The sequence below is a fragment of the Aegilops tauschii genome, chromosome 5, assembly GCF_002575655.3.
Source record: "Aegilops tauschii subsp. strangulata cultivar AL8/78 chromosome 5, Aet v6.0, whole genome shotgun sequence".
In the NCBI taxonomy this organism is placed as follows: domain Eukaryota; kingdom Viridiplantae; phylum Streptophyta; class Magnoliopsida; order Poales; family Poaceae; genus Aegilops; species Aegilops tauschii.
Window position 1 is genome coordinate 423,709,120 of NC_053039.3, and position 19,129 is coordinate 423,728,248.

General features: G+C 52.4%; 3 protein-coding genes across 3 annotated transcripts; 1 reads left to right on the forward strand and 2 right to left on the reverse strand.

Annotated features, from left to right (window-relative positions):
* Nucleotides 1–1,903: 1,903 nt before the first annotated feature.
* On the reverse strand, nt 1,904–7,141 carry LOC109767701 (ethylene-responsive transcription factor 15-like). Its single transcript, XM_073499230.1, has 2 exons — nt 6,528–7,141; nt 1,904–2,075 (listed from the first exon to the last, which is right to left on the reverse strand). Exons 1-2 carry the CDS (start codon nt 7,139–7,141, stop codon nt 1,904–1,906), a joined length of 786 nt encoding a protein of 261 aa, XP_073355331.1.
* Nucleotides 7,142–10,458: 3,317 nt separating this feature from the next.
* LOC109767702 (uncharacterized) lies at nt 10,459–11,248 on the forward strand. Its single transcript, XM_020326426.1, has 2 exons — nt 10,459–11,115; nt 11,243–11,248. The coding sequence occupies exons 1-2, from the start codon at nt 10,459–10,461 to the stop codon at nt 11,246–11,248; spliced, it is 663 nt and encodes a 220-aa protein (XP_020182015.1).
* On the reverse strand, nt 10,848–17,861 carry LOC109767703 (2-methylpropanoate--CoA ligase CCL4-like). The gene is made up of 7 exons (XM_073498658.1): nt 16,700–17,861; nt 15,955–16,239; nt 15,534–15,724; nt 13,020–13,218; nt 11,935–12,923; nt 11,747–11,893; nt 10,848–11,637 (listed from the first exon to the last, which is right to left on the reverse strand). Exons 1-7 carry the CDS (start codon nt 17,198–17,200, stop codon nt 11,448–11,450), a joined length of 2,502 nt encoding a protein of 833 aa, XP_073354759.1. The 5' UTR covers nt 17,201–17,861; the 3' UTR covers nt 10,848–11,447.
* Nucleotides 17,862–19,129: the final 1,268 nt, after the last annotated feature.

Below are 19,129 nucleotides of genomic sequence, written 5' to 3' on the forward strand. Positions count from 1 at the left end.
TCAGTGCCAAAGCGTCATACCCCTGACACATGTCGACGAGGGGAGAGTGATGGACTTACGCTGGGGGCTGTGCCGGGGGCTGCTGTCCGGGCTGCTCAGCACCACCAATGGCGCCCTCGAAGTACCCGCCGGGGGCTGGCCGCCCGCCGAGGCCTTGGCCCTCTTCACCCTCTGGGCCAGCGTCTCCGCGTCCCTGCGAAGGCGGAAACAAATCAACACAAGCGGCATAGATTGAGGAGACAGAGATGACAGAGAGGAACAGGATACTCACTCGTCGTCCACCTCCTCCTCTGTTGCCTTCCTCTTTCTTCTGGGGCTGAGTGACCCGAAGTCAAAGGTGACCCCCGCGTCAGCGTCTGTCGGAGGAGGGGAGGAGGGCGGAGTCTGGGCGCTTGGATGAAGAGGAGGCAGATGCTTTCTTCTTCGCCACAGCGGCCTTCACCACCTTCTTCACCGTCGCGGCCCTCGTCTAACGTGCGGACTCCTCCGGAGACTTTGGCCGCCGTGCGGCCTTGACGGGCCGTACCGGCTCGCCAGAAGTGGCCCGCCGCAGGACTCGCCCTCTCCCCGTGGCCGGAGGGTCAACAGCCCCGGCCTCCTCCGACGACTCGTCGGCCGCATCCTCAACAAGAGGAGCCTCGGTGCCGGCGCTGCTGGCCTCCCTAGCGGCCTCCGCCCACCGGGGGAGCTCCTCCTCCTCCGCAGCCGTCGCGGCCTTGTCCTCCACGCCACCGGCGCTGCCGGCCTCCTCGGCAAGCTTCGCCTCCATCACCCTGGCGACGATGTAGTCTAGCTCCGCCTGGGTGGTGTCCTGGACAAGCCGCGGCTCGGCGGTGACGTACCCCTCATGCAAGGTGTCGAAGAACTCCTGCACCTTAATCTCCTCCGGCTCGACCCAACTCGGATCAAGGCCATGCACGTTGAAGTCCGGCATCATGGCAATGATCTCGGTCCGGCGCGAGTTGTTGCTCAGCGGGACCACTCCTGCCGGCAACTTGAACAAGGGCCCCTTGGCGACCTTGCCGGCCTTTGCGGCGGCCCTCGCAGCCTTGCCGGTCCGCTCGACCTCGCCGTCGCGGTTCACGTCGAGCTGGAAGAGCCGCTGGCAGAAGTGAGCGTGCCCCATCACTGTGAAGTTGTGGTCGAGGCCGGGCGAAGCCTCATGATGTCGGCGGCGTTCGTGAAGAGCCAGGCCGGCCTCCCCTTGTTGTGCAGTGGAGCGATCCGGCGGCGGATGAAATCCGCCCCGATCATCTCGAGGGTGAGCCCGGCCTCAGTAAGCCGAAGGATCCTGGTGGTAGCGATCATGAGCTTCTCGTCGTTGGCATCGACGTCGCTCCAGTCGCTCCTGCGGACCGGCGGCGCCTGGCGAACCTCACAGAGCGCCGGCGGGTCCTTCTCCTCGATCCAGCACCACCGGCCCCGCCATTCTTCCCACCTCTCCTTCATGGCGCCCTCCGGGTATGCCCCCTTGGACCGTGGGATCCAGGTGATGCAGCCAGAGATGGCGCCCCCGGTTGGATCCGAGGGGAGAAGTAGTGGCGGAAGAGCGCCGTGTTGGGGTGCACCCCGGCGAAGCCCTCGCAGAGGTGCGCGAAAAGAGCCATGCACGCCATGGCGTTTGGAGTAAAATCTAAAAGGTGGAAGCCGTAGGTGTGCATGACGTCGATGAAGAAATCAGAGAAGGGGGGACAGAGCCCGCAGGAGAAGTAGTCCACGAAGAAAGGGTACCGGTTTGGAGCGGCCTTGACGCAATTGGCGGGGATGACACTCGTGGCTGGATGCCCCGTCTTCTCTCCCCCCGTCTTGACCCCCACAAGGGTTTGAAGGCATAGCCGTCGATTCGGTTCACCATGGCGGACTCGTCATATCTACATATAGGATGCAGGAGCGGTGCGGTGGCTCACAGATCCGACATTGTGAGCAGCTCCTCGAGGTAGTCGGCTCCAAGGTCCTCCAGCTCCAGCACGCACGTTGACAATGACGATGCAGCGTCGGCCCCCGCTGCCGCCGTCGCCGTGCCCGTCCTCCTCTTGTTCTTGGGATTTCTCTTCCGGGTGCAGTGGCGGTGTTGGCTTTTGATCTCTAGATCAGATTCACCCAGGATCACTACGTACGTGCAACTAGCTAGCAAGCAAGCTAGCACGGAGCTTGATCGATTCTGCCAGTACGTGCACGTCTCGCCGCGGACGTACGTACAAACAAAACCGAGCTGGCTTGTACGTGTGTGTAGCCGGCGACTCCCGATGTAAACTAGCGATGAAACTGGACAGAGGAAAAAAAAATTGGTGATAGCTACAGAGGCTTGTCGCTCCTGACTCTTTTCTCTTTATTGCTATTTTCGTTGTGATTGATCAGATTACACGGGGTGGTCATGTATATATACTACCAGGCTAGACATAAACCAAACCGACTAGGACTAGATATCGTACATGGATACCCAGACACGGACACGGGATTACCTCACATTCACCCCCTAATCACAATGTCCACACTACGACCTGGATCCCAAATGCGACTACTTGTATGCTCTATTCTTGGCATTGCTTTCGTCGTTTCTTGCAGTATTTCAGAGACCGTCTTTGCTGTCGTCGGCTCGTCCGTAGCTTGACGCCAGCGCTCCTCCTTGATCGCGTCTTCAACCTTCACCTGTTCTTTGGTGCTTGATGAACTGTCTTTTGGATCATCGACGGGACATCTTTTGAACCCGTGCGAGACCAAACTTTGGTCTAACTTTGAGTTCCAAGCTCTTGGCGCTTGCTTTAGCCTGTAAAGTGCCTTCTTGAGCTTGTACACTTTCCCTTCTTCTCATTTCTTCTCGTAGCAGAGGGGTTGTTCCACGTACACTTCTTCTTTGAGGTCGCCCTTTGCAACGAGTCTTGCCTTGTACTTCACAATGGCACCCTCCGTGTCCTTCAACTTGTAAACCCACTTCAAACCTATCGCCTTTTGGTTCGGAGGTCGGGTTACCAAAGTCCACGTGCCATTGCTCTTGATCGCCTTCATCTTCTCATCCATGGCGTGCATCCAACTTGAACTTTTGCTCGCCTCTACAAAGTTCGCTGGCTCCTCAACTCCGAGTAAACACAAATCGGAGTACTCGAGTGTAACTGGCTTTGCGTACTTGTAGACTTTCTTGAGGGTCTTGTAGCGACGAGGCCCGGAAGAATCCGCTGTGGCTTGCGAAGGAGGCGACACAAATTGTGTCGACGTCGATGCACTTGAGGAAGACGGTTGAGTCTCGGGCGTGGTAGATGCTAGGTCATTGGCATCCGCATCATCGGCGTAGTCGTCGTGATCGTGACCATCATCTTGATTGTCATCATCACTATGAGCCTCGTTGTCGATGTCGTTGCCGAGATCTCTACCCGTGTCTTGCGCGTCGTTGTCGCTATCACCTTGCGACCCATGCGCGTCGTCGTTGGTGTCGGCACCATGATGATCACTACCATTGTGGTCACCTTGGTTGGGCGTCTTGCCAACCACCTGGACGTCCTCCCCTGCATCATCATCAGTTGGAAATTCAACTGTGAATATGTTACCGTTTGGAGCATCGTTGGCTGCTGCGCTCCAATTCCACGCTTGGTTTTCTTCAAACACGACGTCGCGTGAAATCCGTAGACGCTTGGTTCGTGGATCGTAGAAGCGGTATGCCTTGGTGCCGGAACTCCTCTCGTACCCGATAAACACCATCTTGGTGCTACGATCGGCATGCTTTGAGAGATGCGGCTCCGCCGTCTTCACATGCGCCACGCACCCGAACGTCCGTAGATGAGAGACATTCGGCTTACGTCCGTAAATTGCTTCATACGGAGTCTTGCCGATCACTGCCTTCGTTGGAGTCCGGTTGAGAAGATAGACCGCTGTCGAGACAGCTTCTCCCCAAAAAGTCCCCGGCAGATTCTTGCTCTTGAGTAAGCTCCTTGCCATGTCAACGATGGTTCGATTGCGCCTTTCAACAACCATGTTCTGCTGCGGCGTATAAGGTGCCGTGAGGAACCTCTTTATGCCAATCTTCTCGCAGTAGTTGTTGAACTCGTTCGACGTAAACTCTCCGCCGCGATCTGTCCGTAGAGCGTGAACCTTCAGCTTGTGTTCCATCTCCGTTGCAGCCTTCAGCTTCTTGAACGCTTCAAACGCCTCATCTTTAATTAGATCGTAGGAGAATGACCCACATATATCTCGAGTAGTCATCTACCACAAGGAAGAAGTACTTCTTTCCTCCGTGAGTTGCTGGGGTGATAGGGCCACATAGATCACCATGGAGCAGCTCGAGTGCATCACTTGCACGATAGGTAGACTGAGCAGGGAACGGCCTGCGGTGCTCTTTTCTAACCAAGCACCCATCACATACTCGATCAACATGGTCGATAAACGGCATCCCAGATACCATCTCCATCTTCGACATCTTCTTCAAGGCGTAGAAGTTGACGTGTCCAAATCTAGCATGCCATAACCATGAATCATCATCACTCTTGGCGAGTCAACACTCCGGTTGAGATTGATCAAGGTTGAGGATATAGAGCCTGTTCCGCGTGCGATTCACACGCGCTAGCACGTTTCGGAGGTTGTCGAAGATCGTCATCACTCCGTTCTCGATATCCACCTTGCATCCATTCTCGTCAAGTTTCCCGACAGAGATGATGTTGTTGCGAAGCCGTGGGATGTAGTACACTCCGGTGAGTATGCGATGTTCTCCTGTGAGACCCTCGAAGAGGACATAACCTTGCCCGCAAATCTCCACATTTGAACCATCACCGAACTTGACCGAGCCTTGAACATCATACTCCAGCTCGAGGAACTTCTCCTTGCACCCCATCATGTGGTTACTGGCACCTATGTCGAGATACCACGACACGTTCTGGCTTCCGGATAACTTTGGTATTACTTTCTTCTCATGAAGTAGCACCTTCCGGTTTGGTTTCACAACCACTGTTTGGACGAGATCACAAACTTTGGCCATCAGAAGACTTGGACGTTCGTCTTCCTGCTTCGCCAAATTTGTCTTGATCTCCTGCTTGTTAGGCTCCACAAGATCACAAACTTCGGCCATCAGAAGACCTGGACGTTCGTCTTCCTGCTTCGCCAAATTTGCCTTGATCTCCTTCTTGTTAGGCTCCGGACAATCCTTTGCAAAGTGGCCCATCTCGTTGCAGTTATAGCATTTGACCTCGGACATATCCATGTTCCGTGGCTTCCGCTCTTTAGATCGGTCCGCCTTACCACGACCTTGTGGCTTGCCTTTTCCTTTGCTTTCTTCGGTTTGTTCGCCGCGCTTCGTGTTACTTGAGCCTTCACCACCGTTGCGCCTTCCTTTGCTACTTGGAGACTCCCAATCTGCGCGTGAGTACATGAGTTGGTCACCACCTCCTCCTTTGCCTTTCCGACAGCCACGAGCATTCTCTTCCCACGTCCGCAAGCGTCCGATCGCCTCCGTTATGGTCATGTCGTCGATGTCGTAAAGCTGCTCGAGCGTGCCGATGATGTACGTGAACTTATCAGTCACCGAACTGAAAAACTTCTCCACAATCTCGGCTTCCTCGAGCTTTGCACCAAGCGCGCGGATCTCTCCCACCAAAGTAGTCAGACGCATGGCATAGTCGTTCACCGATTCAGTTTCCTCCATCTGCAACTTGTGAAATTGGCGCTTCAGCACTTGTGCCCGAGCCTTCGTGACGCGATCTTCTCCGATCCTCATCTCTTTGAGTGCGTTCCACGCCTCTCTTGCTGTCTCGAACTCCGCCAATGTCATCAGCACGGAATCTGGCACAGACTGGGCTATGGCGGCCATGGCACCTTCGTCGCACTCCTGGTCGACGTCGCCGTCCGTGATGGCCTCCCACACTCGAAGGGTTCGGAGAATGATCTTCATCTTCACCGCCCACACGCCGTAGTTGGCGTCGGTGAGCATCGGGTACTGGATGGGGATGTTGCGATGCGCCTGCACGTTGGCGCCGCCCGTTCGGCCACCACTGGTTGCTGACTTGCCGCCCTTCTTCACCTTGTCGTTGTTCTTGTTCGCCTTGGAACCGCCGTTGCCGGACTTGTTTTCCTTGAAACCGCCGTTGCCGGACTTGACTGACTCAGCATCGCTGTCCGTCATCGTAGATCGTCGAGGCTCTAGATACCAATTGTTGGCTTTTGATCTCTAGATCAGATCACCCAGGATCACTACGTACGTGCAACTAGCTAGCAAGCAAGCTAGCACGGAGCTTGATCGATTCTGCCAGTACGTGCACGTCTCGCCGCGGACGTACGTACAAACAAAACCGTGCTGGCTCCTACGTGTGTGTAGCCGGCGACTCCCGATGTAAACTAGCGATGAAACTGGACAGAGGAAAAAAATTGGTGATAGCTACAGGGGCTTCTCGCTCCTGGCTCTTTTCTCTTTATTGCTATTTTCGTTGTGATTGATCAGATTACACGGGGTGGTCATGTATATATACTACCAGGCTAGACATAAACCAAACCGACTAGTACTAGATATCGTACATGGATACCCAGACACGGACACGGGATTACCTCACAGGCGGCGCTTCAGCGCGAGCGCAGGCGAGTCCCCAGCGGCGGCGGCCCCGCCGATGCCGAGCGCGCGCAGCGACTGCTGCACAACCTTGACAGGGAAGTTGAGCACGGCGGCCGGGCCGCGCACGGAGAAGGCGGCCTGGTCGTAGGCGAGCGCGGCGGCATGCGGAGTGTCGAAGGTGCCAAGCCAAACACGGGCGCCGTTGCGGGTGGAGTCCCGGATCTCCGCCGCGTACTTGCCCCACGGCCGCTTCCGCACCCCGATGAGCGGCGACTCCGGCGCACTGCATGAACCACTGGAGCTCCCCTGGAGTCCCAGCACTGGCCACGCGACAGGAGTCGCCGTGAACTCGCCGCCTCCACTGTGGTCGCCGGCCGCGTCACCTGCAGAGGCGGGAGGTGAGCCGTCGTTGGTGGTGATGGAGGTGGCTTCCATGAGGAACGACAACCGCTGGTGGTCGGCCTCCATGTCAGCACGAGCTCGAGCTTGAGGAGCACGCTGATGATGCGTGCACAGTGGTGTACCGGAGGAGAAAGAAATAGAGGAGCCGTGGTGGTAGGAGTGATCCCCTGTAGGTAGCTCCATGTAGATAATAAGAGTTAAGACGAGCAGCATATACGTCGAGTCTACGAGACAATCCGTATATCTCTCTATATATAGCCAGCGTTCAGCGAACAAGCGCAGCTACGTACACGGGGCAGACAAGCTTTGACTTGCAATGACACAACTGTAATCTATAGATCAACTTGTCCATCCATCAGCTACACGGGCCGGCCTTGCATGCTGGACCGATCTAGAGTAGTATGGACGAATAATAGGATTGCACAGATGCGAATGACGTAGGGCGGCTGGATACGGCAACGCACCCGGGCGTCATCAGGTGAATACCTTTTCCTAATCCTAATACGTATAGACGGTAGGTATAAGTAGTATGCAATCTAACCCAAATTAGCAGGCTGGCTCCTGAAGCTAGCACATGAAGCGCATATGGAGGGTGCATGCATCTACGCTGAACGTACTACGCAATGCATGTGCACATATGCATGGAGTGGATGAAAATTAAAAGGTGGGTTGAAAAGAAAACCCGCCCAGATTGGCGAACGGCGAAGCATTGGTGCAAGCACACACCCGGATCTATCATTACTGCTGCTGCATCTTTCATGCATGGGTCCATGGGATGCAGACAGAGACGACAGAGATAAACAAGTTTCCGTGTCGCCTCATGTATCAACAAACCAAGCTTACATTAATAGTAGCTGGTGCCTGTACAGGTGTGCATACAATGAACCGGTACATGCATAGGCTCACATAGTTTACGCTTTCTATATATAATTCTTTCTCGTACGATTTCTAGCAGCAACGCTTTCTATACACTCTTTCTCGTACGATTCCTAGCAGGTAGTGGTCGCCAGCAGATAAAGTAACACAACTGGCGTTATCTTCTTATAATCTTAACTCTTGCATTGGGACTCACTAAACAATTTGCAGCTACAACGATATCCAGCAGGTTTTATTTTGGTTGTACGCGTCTTCAAACATACAAATGCCAGAAGAAGCCGAACTCTTTCGTGCATGGTTCTATATATCATCTTCATGCATGACAAAAAAATAACAAAAACTTCCATTAGAGATAGAGAGAGAGAGAGAGAGCAGTCATTATGATTATATCTCCTTTTATTTTATTTCCAATTAAGGTGGCTGGCATGATTGAGCTAGCTAGTAGATCTAGTATCACTTACAAACACTTGCTGTCTCGCCGCTCAAGGTTTAATTCCATCCATTGATCTAATATTGTGCATGTATAATCTGTACTCCCTCCGTAAATAAATATCAGAGCATTTAGATCACTAAAGTAATGATCTAAACACTCTTATATTTGTTTACAGAGAAAATACTTAACAACATTACAGATGGAGTAGTAAACATCTTATATCTACTTTTTCTTTCAAAACGGAGGGCAACACCCCCATCCACTACATAGACAGATGCACATAGTCATATATGGTTGGCCATTTATATTGTTTCTAAGGTTTTTGCATAAAGCTTCATCGCCTGCTTCTACAAAATCCTTCATTCTAATGTTTCTCTTATTTATAAACATAGAAAAACTTCATTCTCCCATATGGTAGTACATCCCCTGTTCGTTGTAGCTGCTTTGCTTGTGCAGTGAAATTCTTACATATCGTTATGTGTGGTGAAATTTTGCTTCAATACTTCACATTTATTTTTCACATATATTCTACTGTACTCAAGTTTTGCTTCAATTGCTTCCTACTTATATTTCTCACATATGCTTCTGTGGTGGTGAAATTTTACTAAAAGAAGTACAAGTGTATGCTGCTTCTTTTATTTTACAAACATGTTGGTACTCATTGGTGCTTCAAAAACCATCAGTTTTGTTTCTTTTAGTCGATTATTTTATTTTAACCACTCCTGACTGTACTTCAGTATGGCTAATTTATGTTTCTGTTATATGTACATTTTTTCAGCACAAAATTGTAGCCGTGCTTCTTTGTTTTTCGCATATGCCAAGGATGTCTAGAGCACTACGGCCGGGATGGGGCGCCACTATTTATCGGGCGGATTCCTTGTTGGCGACGAACTAGCAATATATGTGGAGCTCTTCCATGACATTGCTATGATGCTGCTAGGCTAGAGTGAAAATAATCGTGTATGTATTGTGCTTGTTTTTGGTTGCAAAAGGAATTGTCAGTAGTAGTTTGTTCTTCTTTGGGGGCAACTCCGTAATTCCTTTGAAGCATATGTTATTGCGGCAGTGTACCTATTTTTCACTAGTGATGCAAACAAAATGCTACTTTTTGTTTGGAAGCAATTCTCTAGTCGATCGATGCTTCTGAAAAGGTGGAATTATTTTTCTCTTTGATGGAAGCAAACTACCGTTTGATTGGAAGCAATTCTCTAGTCACCAGAGGCAAAAGAGTGATGCTTCTGAAAAGGTGGAACTATTTTTATACTTGATAAAAATAACCTATACTATTTAGTTGGAAGCAATTTTTTAATCAATAAAACAAGATGCAATGCTTTCGAAGCAACATATTTCATGCAACATAAATTTATATTAGTCGAACAACTTTCTTTCATGACGGAAATAACACTTGGGTGAATGGAAGCATAAATTTGTTGGTGAATAGAAACATACATTTGCTGCTTAGAAAATCATCAGAAAAGGTCGAAACAAATATTTGTTGCATGGGAAGCAAATATTAGTTTATGGTGGATGCCCAACGCCATGCATCACGTTACCCTGTTTGGGAATGAAACAACACAAGGGAATTGACGGCAAGAAGCACAGAGTTAGGAGAGATTAGCGGAAGGACTTGCTATATACGGGAGCGGTTACTGGGAAGCATTTAATTAGGAGGGAACTACTAAGAGAGGGAGTTGTTTGGCGTGTAGGTGATGGTTCGAACATTAACATACACCACGAAAATTGGATTCCGAGGGCAGGGAGTTTGAAACCTCTTGGGCAGCATTTTATCCATGGAATCACACATGTCAGCGACCTACTTAGTCCCGATGGTTCTGCTTGGGATCATGCCAAGGTGGATGCTATGTTCTCAGCTGATGACGCACATGATATCAAGCAGATCGCTATTGGAGGCCTGGGTAGCAGCGACTATTTGGCGTGGAATTTCACTAAGTCGGGGCAGTTCAGCGTCCGATCAGCATATCACCTATGTATGTCGCTTAAAAGGACCAAAACCGGACGGCCGGAGTCCTCGACATCGGTGTATAGACACAAAAGCTGGCTTGCGCTTTGGAACACCAACGCTCCTGGGAACTTTATAAAAAATGGATTGGCCGTTGGTGCTGAGTTACACAGGAGGAAAATCAAACCAGGGATCTTTTGCACGGTTTGCGGCAGGGAAGAAACAGTCCTGCATCGCTTCTGGGCGTGTCCGCATTCAGCCATGTTCTGGAAGGTTTTAAGTTCGGAGAAAGGGGTTCCGGTGGCGATCCCGCCGGTGTCTGATGGACCCCATGGAGAGCTTGCCTCATGGCTGCTGGGATGGTTTGCTGATGCCGGCGACCAGGAGCGGGAGTTAATGGTTCAGGCTGCGTATGGTCTTTGGCTCGCAAGGAACGAAGCGAGGGATGGAAAAAAGATTGCGGATCCCAGGGTGGTTGCAGAGAATGTTTATCAGCATATCATAGAATGGACCGCCATTCATGCAAAGCAACCGAGGTGCTCCTCTGCAGCACCGGCTGTAAGATGGAGTCCGCCGGAGCAAGGGTGGCTCAAGGCAAACTCAGACGGAGCTTTGTCTAAGCTGCAGGATCGTGGAGGTGGAGGAGTGGTTCTTCGAGACCATGTCGGAGCGTTTAGAGGGGGCGCCTGCTACGTATTCCGGGATGTGTCTGATCCCGAGGTGGCCGAGATACTTGCTTGCCGCAAGGCGTTGCAGCTGGCGATCCATGCTGGAGCTACCAGGGTGCACGTTGAAGTCGACAGCAAGGGAGTGGCGGCCATGTTGAATGACCAGGCAAAAAACTTAAGTGTGACTGGCCCGATCGTTGAAGAAATCAAGATGCTGGGAAGGACTCTTGAACGTTTTAAAGCTTCCTGGGTTAGAAGATCAGGGAACCAAGGAGCTCACTTGTTAGCTAGAGAAGGAGTTAGTAAGGAACTTTGTGGTTTTTGGCCTAGCAATCCGCCTGACTGTATTCTGCATGTAATATCCGATGAAATCCCAGGTGTAGGATGATTAATAAAGCTTGATGATGATTCTAAAAAAAAAATCGGATGAGTGTCGTGATGTTAATCCTACGGTGAACGACTGGTCTGATGGGAGCAAGGGATCAGTAGTCTGATCCCTAGCGCTTGAGTCTGATCCCTAGCGCTTGAGGGAAGGCCATGCATGCCGGACTGTTGATCCCGGTATGGATGCATGCATAGCCCCTACATCTTGCTGCTAACGCCCCTGCTGGTGGGCCCCATCTCCTTTGCGATGTTCCGGAGCACGTACTTCTGGATCTTGCCCGTGGACGTCTTGGGCAGCTCGTCCCGGAACACGACGGTCTTGGGCACCATGTAGCGCGGTATGCGCTCCCGGCTCCACGCCACGAGCTCGGCCTCCGTCAGCTCGCCCCTACCATTGCCCCACTTGAGGCTCACGAACGCGCAAGGCGTCTCCCCCCAGAACTCGTCGGGGCGCGCCACCACGGCCGCCTCGTTCACGGCCGGATGGCCGTACGTACAGCACGGACTCCACCTCCACGCTGCTGATGTTCTCCCCGCCGCTTATGATCACGTCCTTGGAGCGGTCGCGTATCTCCAGGTAGCCGTCCGGGTGCATCACCCCGACGTCCCCCGTGTAGAACCAGCCGTCTCCCGGATCGCCGCCCCTGTCGCCGCCTCGTCGTTGAAGTACCCCAGCATGACGCACCCTCCTCGGATCACGACCTCGCCTACCGTGGAGCCATCACGGGGCATGCTGCGGCCGCTCTTCTCGTCGACGACGTCCACCTCGGCTGTAGCCGGCGTGCGCACGCCCTGCCTCGCTTTGAACCGCGCGCGCTCCGTGGCGGGCAGCTTGTCCCACTCCGCGTTCCAGACGCACGACGTCGCCAGTCCCGCCGTCTCGCATAGTCCGTACCCGTGCCTGACTTTGAAGCCGATTGCCTCGGTGCGGTGCAGCACGGCAGCGGGCGGCGGTGCGCCGCCCGTGAGTATCTCCACGTTGCCGGGCAGCGTCTTCCGCACGGCCTCGGGTGCATTGGCCAGCATGTTGAGCACGACCGGCGCGCCGCACAGGTGCGTCACCCCGTGGCGAGAGATGGCGGCGTAGACATCTGCGGCGTCCACCCGGCGAAGGCAGACGTTGGTGCCGCCCACCACGGCCATCCCCCATGGAAAGCTCCAGCCGTTGACGTGGAACATGGGCAGCGTCCACAGGTACGTCGGCCGCGCCGGCATCCCCCAGTCCACGAGCGAGTCGAGGGTTATCAAGAAGATGCCGCGGTGGCAGTGCAACACCCCCTTGGGCGCCGACGTCGTACCAGAGGTGTAGTTCAGGATCATCGGCTCCCACTCGTTCGCCGGCCGGACCCACGCGAAATCCGGGTCGCCTTTCTCAAGCAGCCTCTCGTACGTCAACGCCGTCGCGGGGGCGGGAAGGAGCTCCTTCTCATGGGGGTCGTCGGCGACGACGACGCGGGGGGCAGAGTGCTCCGGCGGCAGGAGCCGGAGCGCATCCTCGAGGAGCTGGAGCGACGCCGGGTCGACGAGGACGAGCTTCGAGCCGGAGTGGTGGAGGAGGACGGACACGGTGCGCGCGTCGAGGCGCGTGTTGATGTTGTTCAGGATGGCGCCGCTCATGGGCACGCCGAACTGCATCTCGTACATGGCCGGCACGTTCGGCAGCAGCACGGACACCTAGTTCAGTTCGTAAGATAATTAACCAGCTCATGTTAGTTCAACTTATTATGTCAGTTAACTTCCTGCAACTGCGCGCCGTGTTAAGCTGCTTACGACATCGCGGTGGGCGATCCCGATGGAGGCGAGGGCAGAGGCGAGGCGGAGGCAGCGGCGGAAGGTCTGGCTCCAGGTGTAGACGGTGTCGTGGTAGATGACGGAGGGGCAGTCGCGGTACGCGGTGGCCGCAAGCTCTAGGAATCCTAGCGGCGTCAGTGGGCAGGAGTTAGCCGGGTTCGGTCCGAGCTTAGAGCATCTTCAACAGGCGCCAAAAAAGCTCCGCGCACTAAAAGTCTGTTTTTTTGGGCGCCCGACAGCTCCAGCAGAAGCTGTAGCGCTAAAAGTTTTTGGGCGCACTGAAAAACGCTATCCCGCGTAGCATATTTGGGGCGCCAGATTGCGCGCGTTTCACAATTTGCATTGTCTGTTTTTTGGGCGCGCGTTTTTGGGCGTCTGCTAAAGTAAAGTTGGTCCCAACGCATTAAAAGTGCTACAGTAACGCGCTATAACGTTTATTGGACGCGGAATTTTTATGCGGCCGTTGGAGATGCTCTTAGTCATGGCCGTCGAGTCGCCGGGTCCGGACGAGAAGGTGGCCTGGCTTTCCATCGTACGGGACGACTTCGCGACAGAGCTCACCTTCTGTTAGTGGGGAAGATGAGGGCAACTACTGAGCAAGGAGAGCTGCGTTTCTCTGATGAACTGATGAGTGATGCAGCAGGATACGACCTGTATATGCTGCAGGCACGCAGCATATGCTAATTCACGGGCTGAAACAGAAAAAACGTGTTAGCCAACAATTTTTTATATGAAAAAACGTGAATACATGTTGCGTATCGTCTCAATTTTTCGATGACTGTGTTGGTCATATCATAACCTAATTTTTGACCGTAACGTGATCAATCAGCTGACAAAATGACAGATGATATGAAGTCGACTTCTCTATCTCCAGGAAACAACACAATAAAATGTAGCGAATCAACCTATGGTTAGATGAGTAGCATTAATGGCGATGAGTGTATAAGCGTCTGTGTTTGTAAAAATGTAGACATTATTCGTGAATTAAATTTTAGATATCGCCCTCTCTTTGCAAAAAAGACAAAGCATGCTTGCTTGTGGTGTTGGACAATCTCTAATATTTTCAATTTGTATTTTTGTTTGATTGACTTTTCGTGTGCTACTCTTTGTCACAGTCATAAGAGTTGGCAAGACCAGTGGCGGATTCTGCTCGTTTTTCCTCTTGTCCTGGCGGTTGAAACCCTAGCCGCCGCTAGGAGGCCAATCTTCTAGCGTCGTCCTCCGGTAGCGACCTCGGTCGTCGGTGATGAGGGGGTCGCCTGATTGACGCGCGTGGATCATTTTTATTCTCTCGTAATCTAGGTTTTTAGGCTGTTCATCGTCTTAGCTTCGGCGGTGACGATGATGACGCTGAATAAAGATTCTTCGAATCCTTCCTTGACAAAGCTATCTCGGTCATATAGTTGGGGATGGATTTGAAAATCAATCCTTGAGGACAAGTATGCACTGTTGCTTGTGGATGTTTCCAGATAGGGAGAGAGGGTGTGGGACCAAGAGAGAAGGAGGCAACCATGTGATCGATCTGATCTAACAGCAGCGCGTCTGGTGGATGTCCAGCACGGATCGGCCGGCTAAGTGGGAAGGATTTACCATATACTTTTTTTCCTCTATAAGACCTACTAGTAGTTTGTCTAATCTATGCGGCCGGCTAAGGGGAAGGATTTACCATATATTTTTTTTCCTCTATAAGACCTACTACTAGTTTGTCTAATTTATGCGTATTATAGGATTAAAATGCTAAACATGACATCTTTTTTATATGGGTATAAAGGTTGGCACCCCCATGGGTCAAGGTGTTGGTCCGCCACAGGGCAAGGCCTCATGTACTACGCGTTATTGGAATCCCACTATGTTAAACAAAAATTTCATATTTTGTCCGCAGTTTGTTTTGTTTATCTCAAAATTTTGCTAATTGGTTGCATGTAGATATTGATCTTCGTGTTTAGGTTGACCATGTTTTCAACACCTGCACCCAGGACAGCCTGGGCTTTAGTCTGGTGCTTCGGCCCAAAACTACAATATATATGCTCTTTAAAATCTAGAAAAAAATTCAAAGAAAGTAATAGCCCAAAACCCATTTCCATGGCCCAGCACGGGGCCCTGCCGAATTCTGGGTCGCCCCTGTCAATAACCATAACTGTCTATCGTATGTAAAAAAAATTGTCTGTCGTTTAAAAAAAACAAAAAAACCGCCGATCGTTCTGTGTAGTCGGGTCGACAAAGTCTCCTATATCTCATCAAAAAATGGGACCACCTTTTGCCTATGAAGTGGTATCAGCTAACAATTTTTGATTATGCCTCCGCAACGCACGCCTTCAAAATTCGGTCATGTCTTATCCCTTCCGTTCTCGTGGAGTGAGCTTGCGTTTGGTCCATTCGAGCGTGGTCGAGCAAGCCGCCCTGGTCCAACACCCAGCAGTCGCCGTAGGGAAGTGCGCTCGCAACTCGGCTGCGATCTCGTCGACGACCGACGCGGCTGTAGCGTCGTGAAACCTGAGAGATATCCTCTCGATCGACGGCGGCACGGTCCCAAGCAGAACCTCGACGAGGCTGCACTCCTCGCCGTCCGTTCCCCTGAGCCCGTGGACAACGATCTCTCGGAGAGAGCCCAGCTGGCCACCGCTACTCCTTTCGTCCACGCAACGACCCCACCGGCACTCTCCTCGCGGTACGACTGCGCCCCCCTGCTTACACGAGATGAAAAGAATATCACAAATCATGCACATATGACATATACCACATTAAATTTTATAATATAAATACTCCTTTACTTGCTAGCGGCGAAAGTCCTCAGTGGAAATTTCAGTTTCAAGGGATTTTGACAATAAATAAATAAAAAGCAATATCTTCAAAACAACATGTTCATCCATCGCAAAAAACAAAAAAGGTTTCATGCGCGCGCGCACGCACGTACCAAGACGGTGAGACAGTACGGGGCTGGTCCCACGTGAATCGTTGCCACGCTCGGGACACGCGACAGGAGGGAGGCCAGGCACGGCCCGACGTCGCCACCAATCCCCCACCGAACCTTGAGCGAGAGCACGGTGACACGGGGCAATGGCGGGACGTGTCTCATCAGGTCCTCGCACGCAGGCGAGCCCCGCTCCTCCGGGCCTAGCCAGTTGTCGAGGGTCATCTCGTCCGGCAGCACCAGGTCCAGCTCCAGGTGCTCGGTGGTGAGGGAGCAGGCCTGCAGCAGCTGCATCGTGTAAGGGAAGTCGAAGCTGTCGCTCCGGCCCAGCGTCGCGAGCTTGAGGCCGGAGAGCCGGCGGACGCGCGCCAGGCTGCCGTCGGGGGTGCTGAGCCGCCTCGGGTAGCTGCGGTACCAGCAGACGGACTCCATCCTCGGCGCCGAGACAACCACCTCGGTGTCTTGGTCGCCGCTCCTTGGGAAACGGAAGCAGGAGCGCACGCTCAGCGACCGCAGGTTGGGGGCCGCCACGTCCAGCTTCGCCATGCCGTCCACATTGTTGAGGTCGAGCGCCTCGAGGGCGTCGGAGCGGAGGACCAGCGCGCGCACGGCCTCGCCGCCTCTCACGCAGCACAGGCGCAGCCCGCAGCTGCGGGCAGGACGACGACAGGAACTCGTGCAACGGAGGCGAGTCGGCGGGCAGCCGCATCGTGGCGAGGACCAGCTCCGTCAGCCTGCCGAAGCGCACCGGATCGTCCCCGGCCGCCGGGAGCTCCAGATCGATTCTGTGGGTCAGCGTCAGGGACAGGGCCTCCGCCTGCGTGAACCGCGGGAGCGCCAGCGGGAATGCCCCCCGTAGCACCGTGACGCTCACGGACCCCGCTGCGCGCTCCATGGCCTCGGCGTACCATGCTTTGGCCTTGCCGACTCCGATTTGGTCGCGCGTGCAAAACTCGAGGGAGATGGAGGGGATGGAGAAGATCGGGAACCGCGCGAGGGCACGCGCGCAGAGGTCGGGGAACCTGACCCCCACGCCACGGTTCTTGCAGTCCTGGACGGATAGGTTGAGGGCGAACACGTGCGCCGGCCACAGCCGCCGCCAACGCCGCGATAGCTGGGTCGCGCGCACGGCCAGCGGGGTGGGTAGGAAGCCGAGGATGCGCCCGAGCACGTCGTCGGGAAGGCCACCAAGCCGATCGACTCCCGGCGAATCGCACTTTATTGTCCCGTTTGCCAGGCGCTTCTTCATGGCGAGCGCGTGCTCCTAGCCCCAACTTGCCCGCTTGTTTGTATCTAGAATTTCAGATATGTGTGCAAAACGAGATAAATATGTTGTATTGATTATTAGCCTCGAGGTCGAGTACGTATAGGATACAAACTCGGAGTAGAAGGTAAGTTTAAATCCGTCTTGGAATAGGTCTCAATTCAAATTTACTATGGGTCTGTCTACATGTGCCATAATTATTGCACATCTAAGTAACACGATCAAGTTAGAAAAAAAAGATAAAAGGCAAAAAAAAAAATGCTTGGACGAATCTTAGCATAAATCCAATGACGTAGGACTTAGGTGTGCAATACCTAGATTTACAATTTTATCTGTCAAAAAAATCTTCTTATGATACAAATCTATTAATACAAGGAATTGACTATTGTATTTAACATAAGGATTATTTTTAATAATTACTTTTTTTCCATGTGGTAAGCAATCCAAAAAATACCTTTATAGAATGTGCTCCGCTTCAGTACACCCTCTTTAATTAAATCAACAGTGAAAATTAAAACAGACCCTTTCAGACGAGAGGGAATGATAGCCAATTTTAAAACTAAATAAATCTAGTAAACTTATTTCAAGGAATATTCATTAATTAACATTAATATAGATTGACTGGAGCCAAGAGTTTTTTCTGGATCCAGACACACATATATTGTGTCATTGAAATAGTTTATGCTAGTTGAAGAACATCATTTATCTTTCCGGCGGCGTCTCTCTTGAGAAGATACAATAGAAGCCAAGATGAATGTAACTATTGCTTTTGCCCGTCCGTTATAAAGTATTGCAGTAAACACCCTTGTTTTTCAGGCAATCAACTCGCAATACAAGTTTAAGTGACTGTAAAAACTCTTGAAAATAAAAAAGGGCTCCGCCCGGCTGAACTCCTGAAAATAAAGAAAGGTCTCCGCTGGGCTAGCCGCCATTGCAGGGGGTTTGACTTGGGCCCCCGGCCACGGGCTGGTTTCTCTCCTGCGCATGTCTCGTCCTTCTCTATCCAGGTCGAGGTGGAGGCTCGGGGCTTGGTTGGAGAGGCGGCCTCGTGTTTTGGCGTTTGTATTGCATTGTCAGAGGATGCCGGGGCGGCGATCCTGGATGGCAGGATCCATGGTGCGCTTTCTGGCAGGCCTCGTGATGACGGTGGTGCCTACACCTCTTGGTCGTGTAGGCGGCATGGGTGTAGGGGTGGAAGGCTCTTGGATGCTCTGTTCGTGTTCGGATTTGGCGGGGTTGGCCTAACTCTCGCTGCAGGGGTGGCAGGGGCGCCTCCTGGTGGTATTAGCGAGTTCCCGAGCGAAAGCTTCGCTCTTAGTGCCGGTAACTGCAGCGCCCGTGGGTGTCGTTCCCTTCCTGAAGGCGTAGTCGTGGGTCTCGTTCATGTGTCAGGGCTCTGGGTGAAAACTCTTGTCTGTTCTCAGACTCGGCAGAGGCGACGCTTGGCATCGTCACCCTCCTGGGGGCGTTGACGTGGAGTTTTGGTGTCGTTGGTTGGTCCTAGGCAAGTTGGTAGGCTAGCTCTAAGTTTTTCGTTATATCTTTCGATCCGCTTTGTAAGAGAGTTTTCTCTTCACATTGTATCGTTTGATCTGTTTGTGTTGTTGCTTTATATATAAAGCGGGGCAAAAAACGGTTTCAAGGAAGAAGGGGCTCCGCCATGCTGAGTCATCATAGAGTTGGGCCTCTCTCGGGCCTGCTTCTGCATGTAGGAGTTCACAAAATAGTGAGAATTGAACTCACACCCTTTTCATCTTGTAATGCTCTACATAACCATCTGAGCTAGGTGGACTTTGTGAAAAATATACATGTCGTTCTTTTATAGCGTACCTCGGCATGGAAAATGAACAAATCCTATATATCTGCCTAAACTCCCCACTAGCTCTATTATCTTAACATGCACACATGCCACAT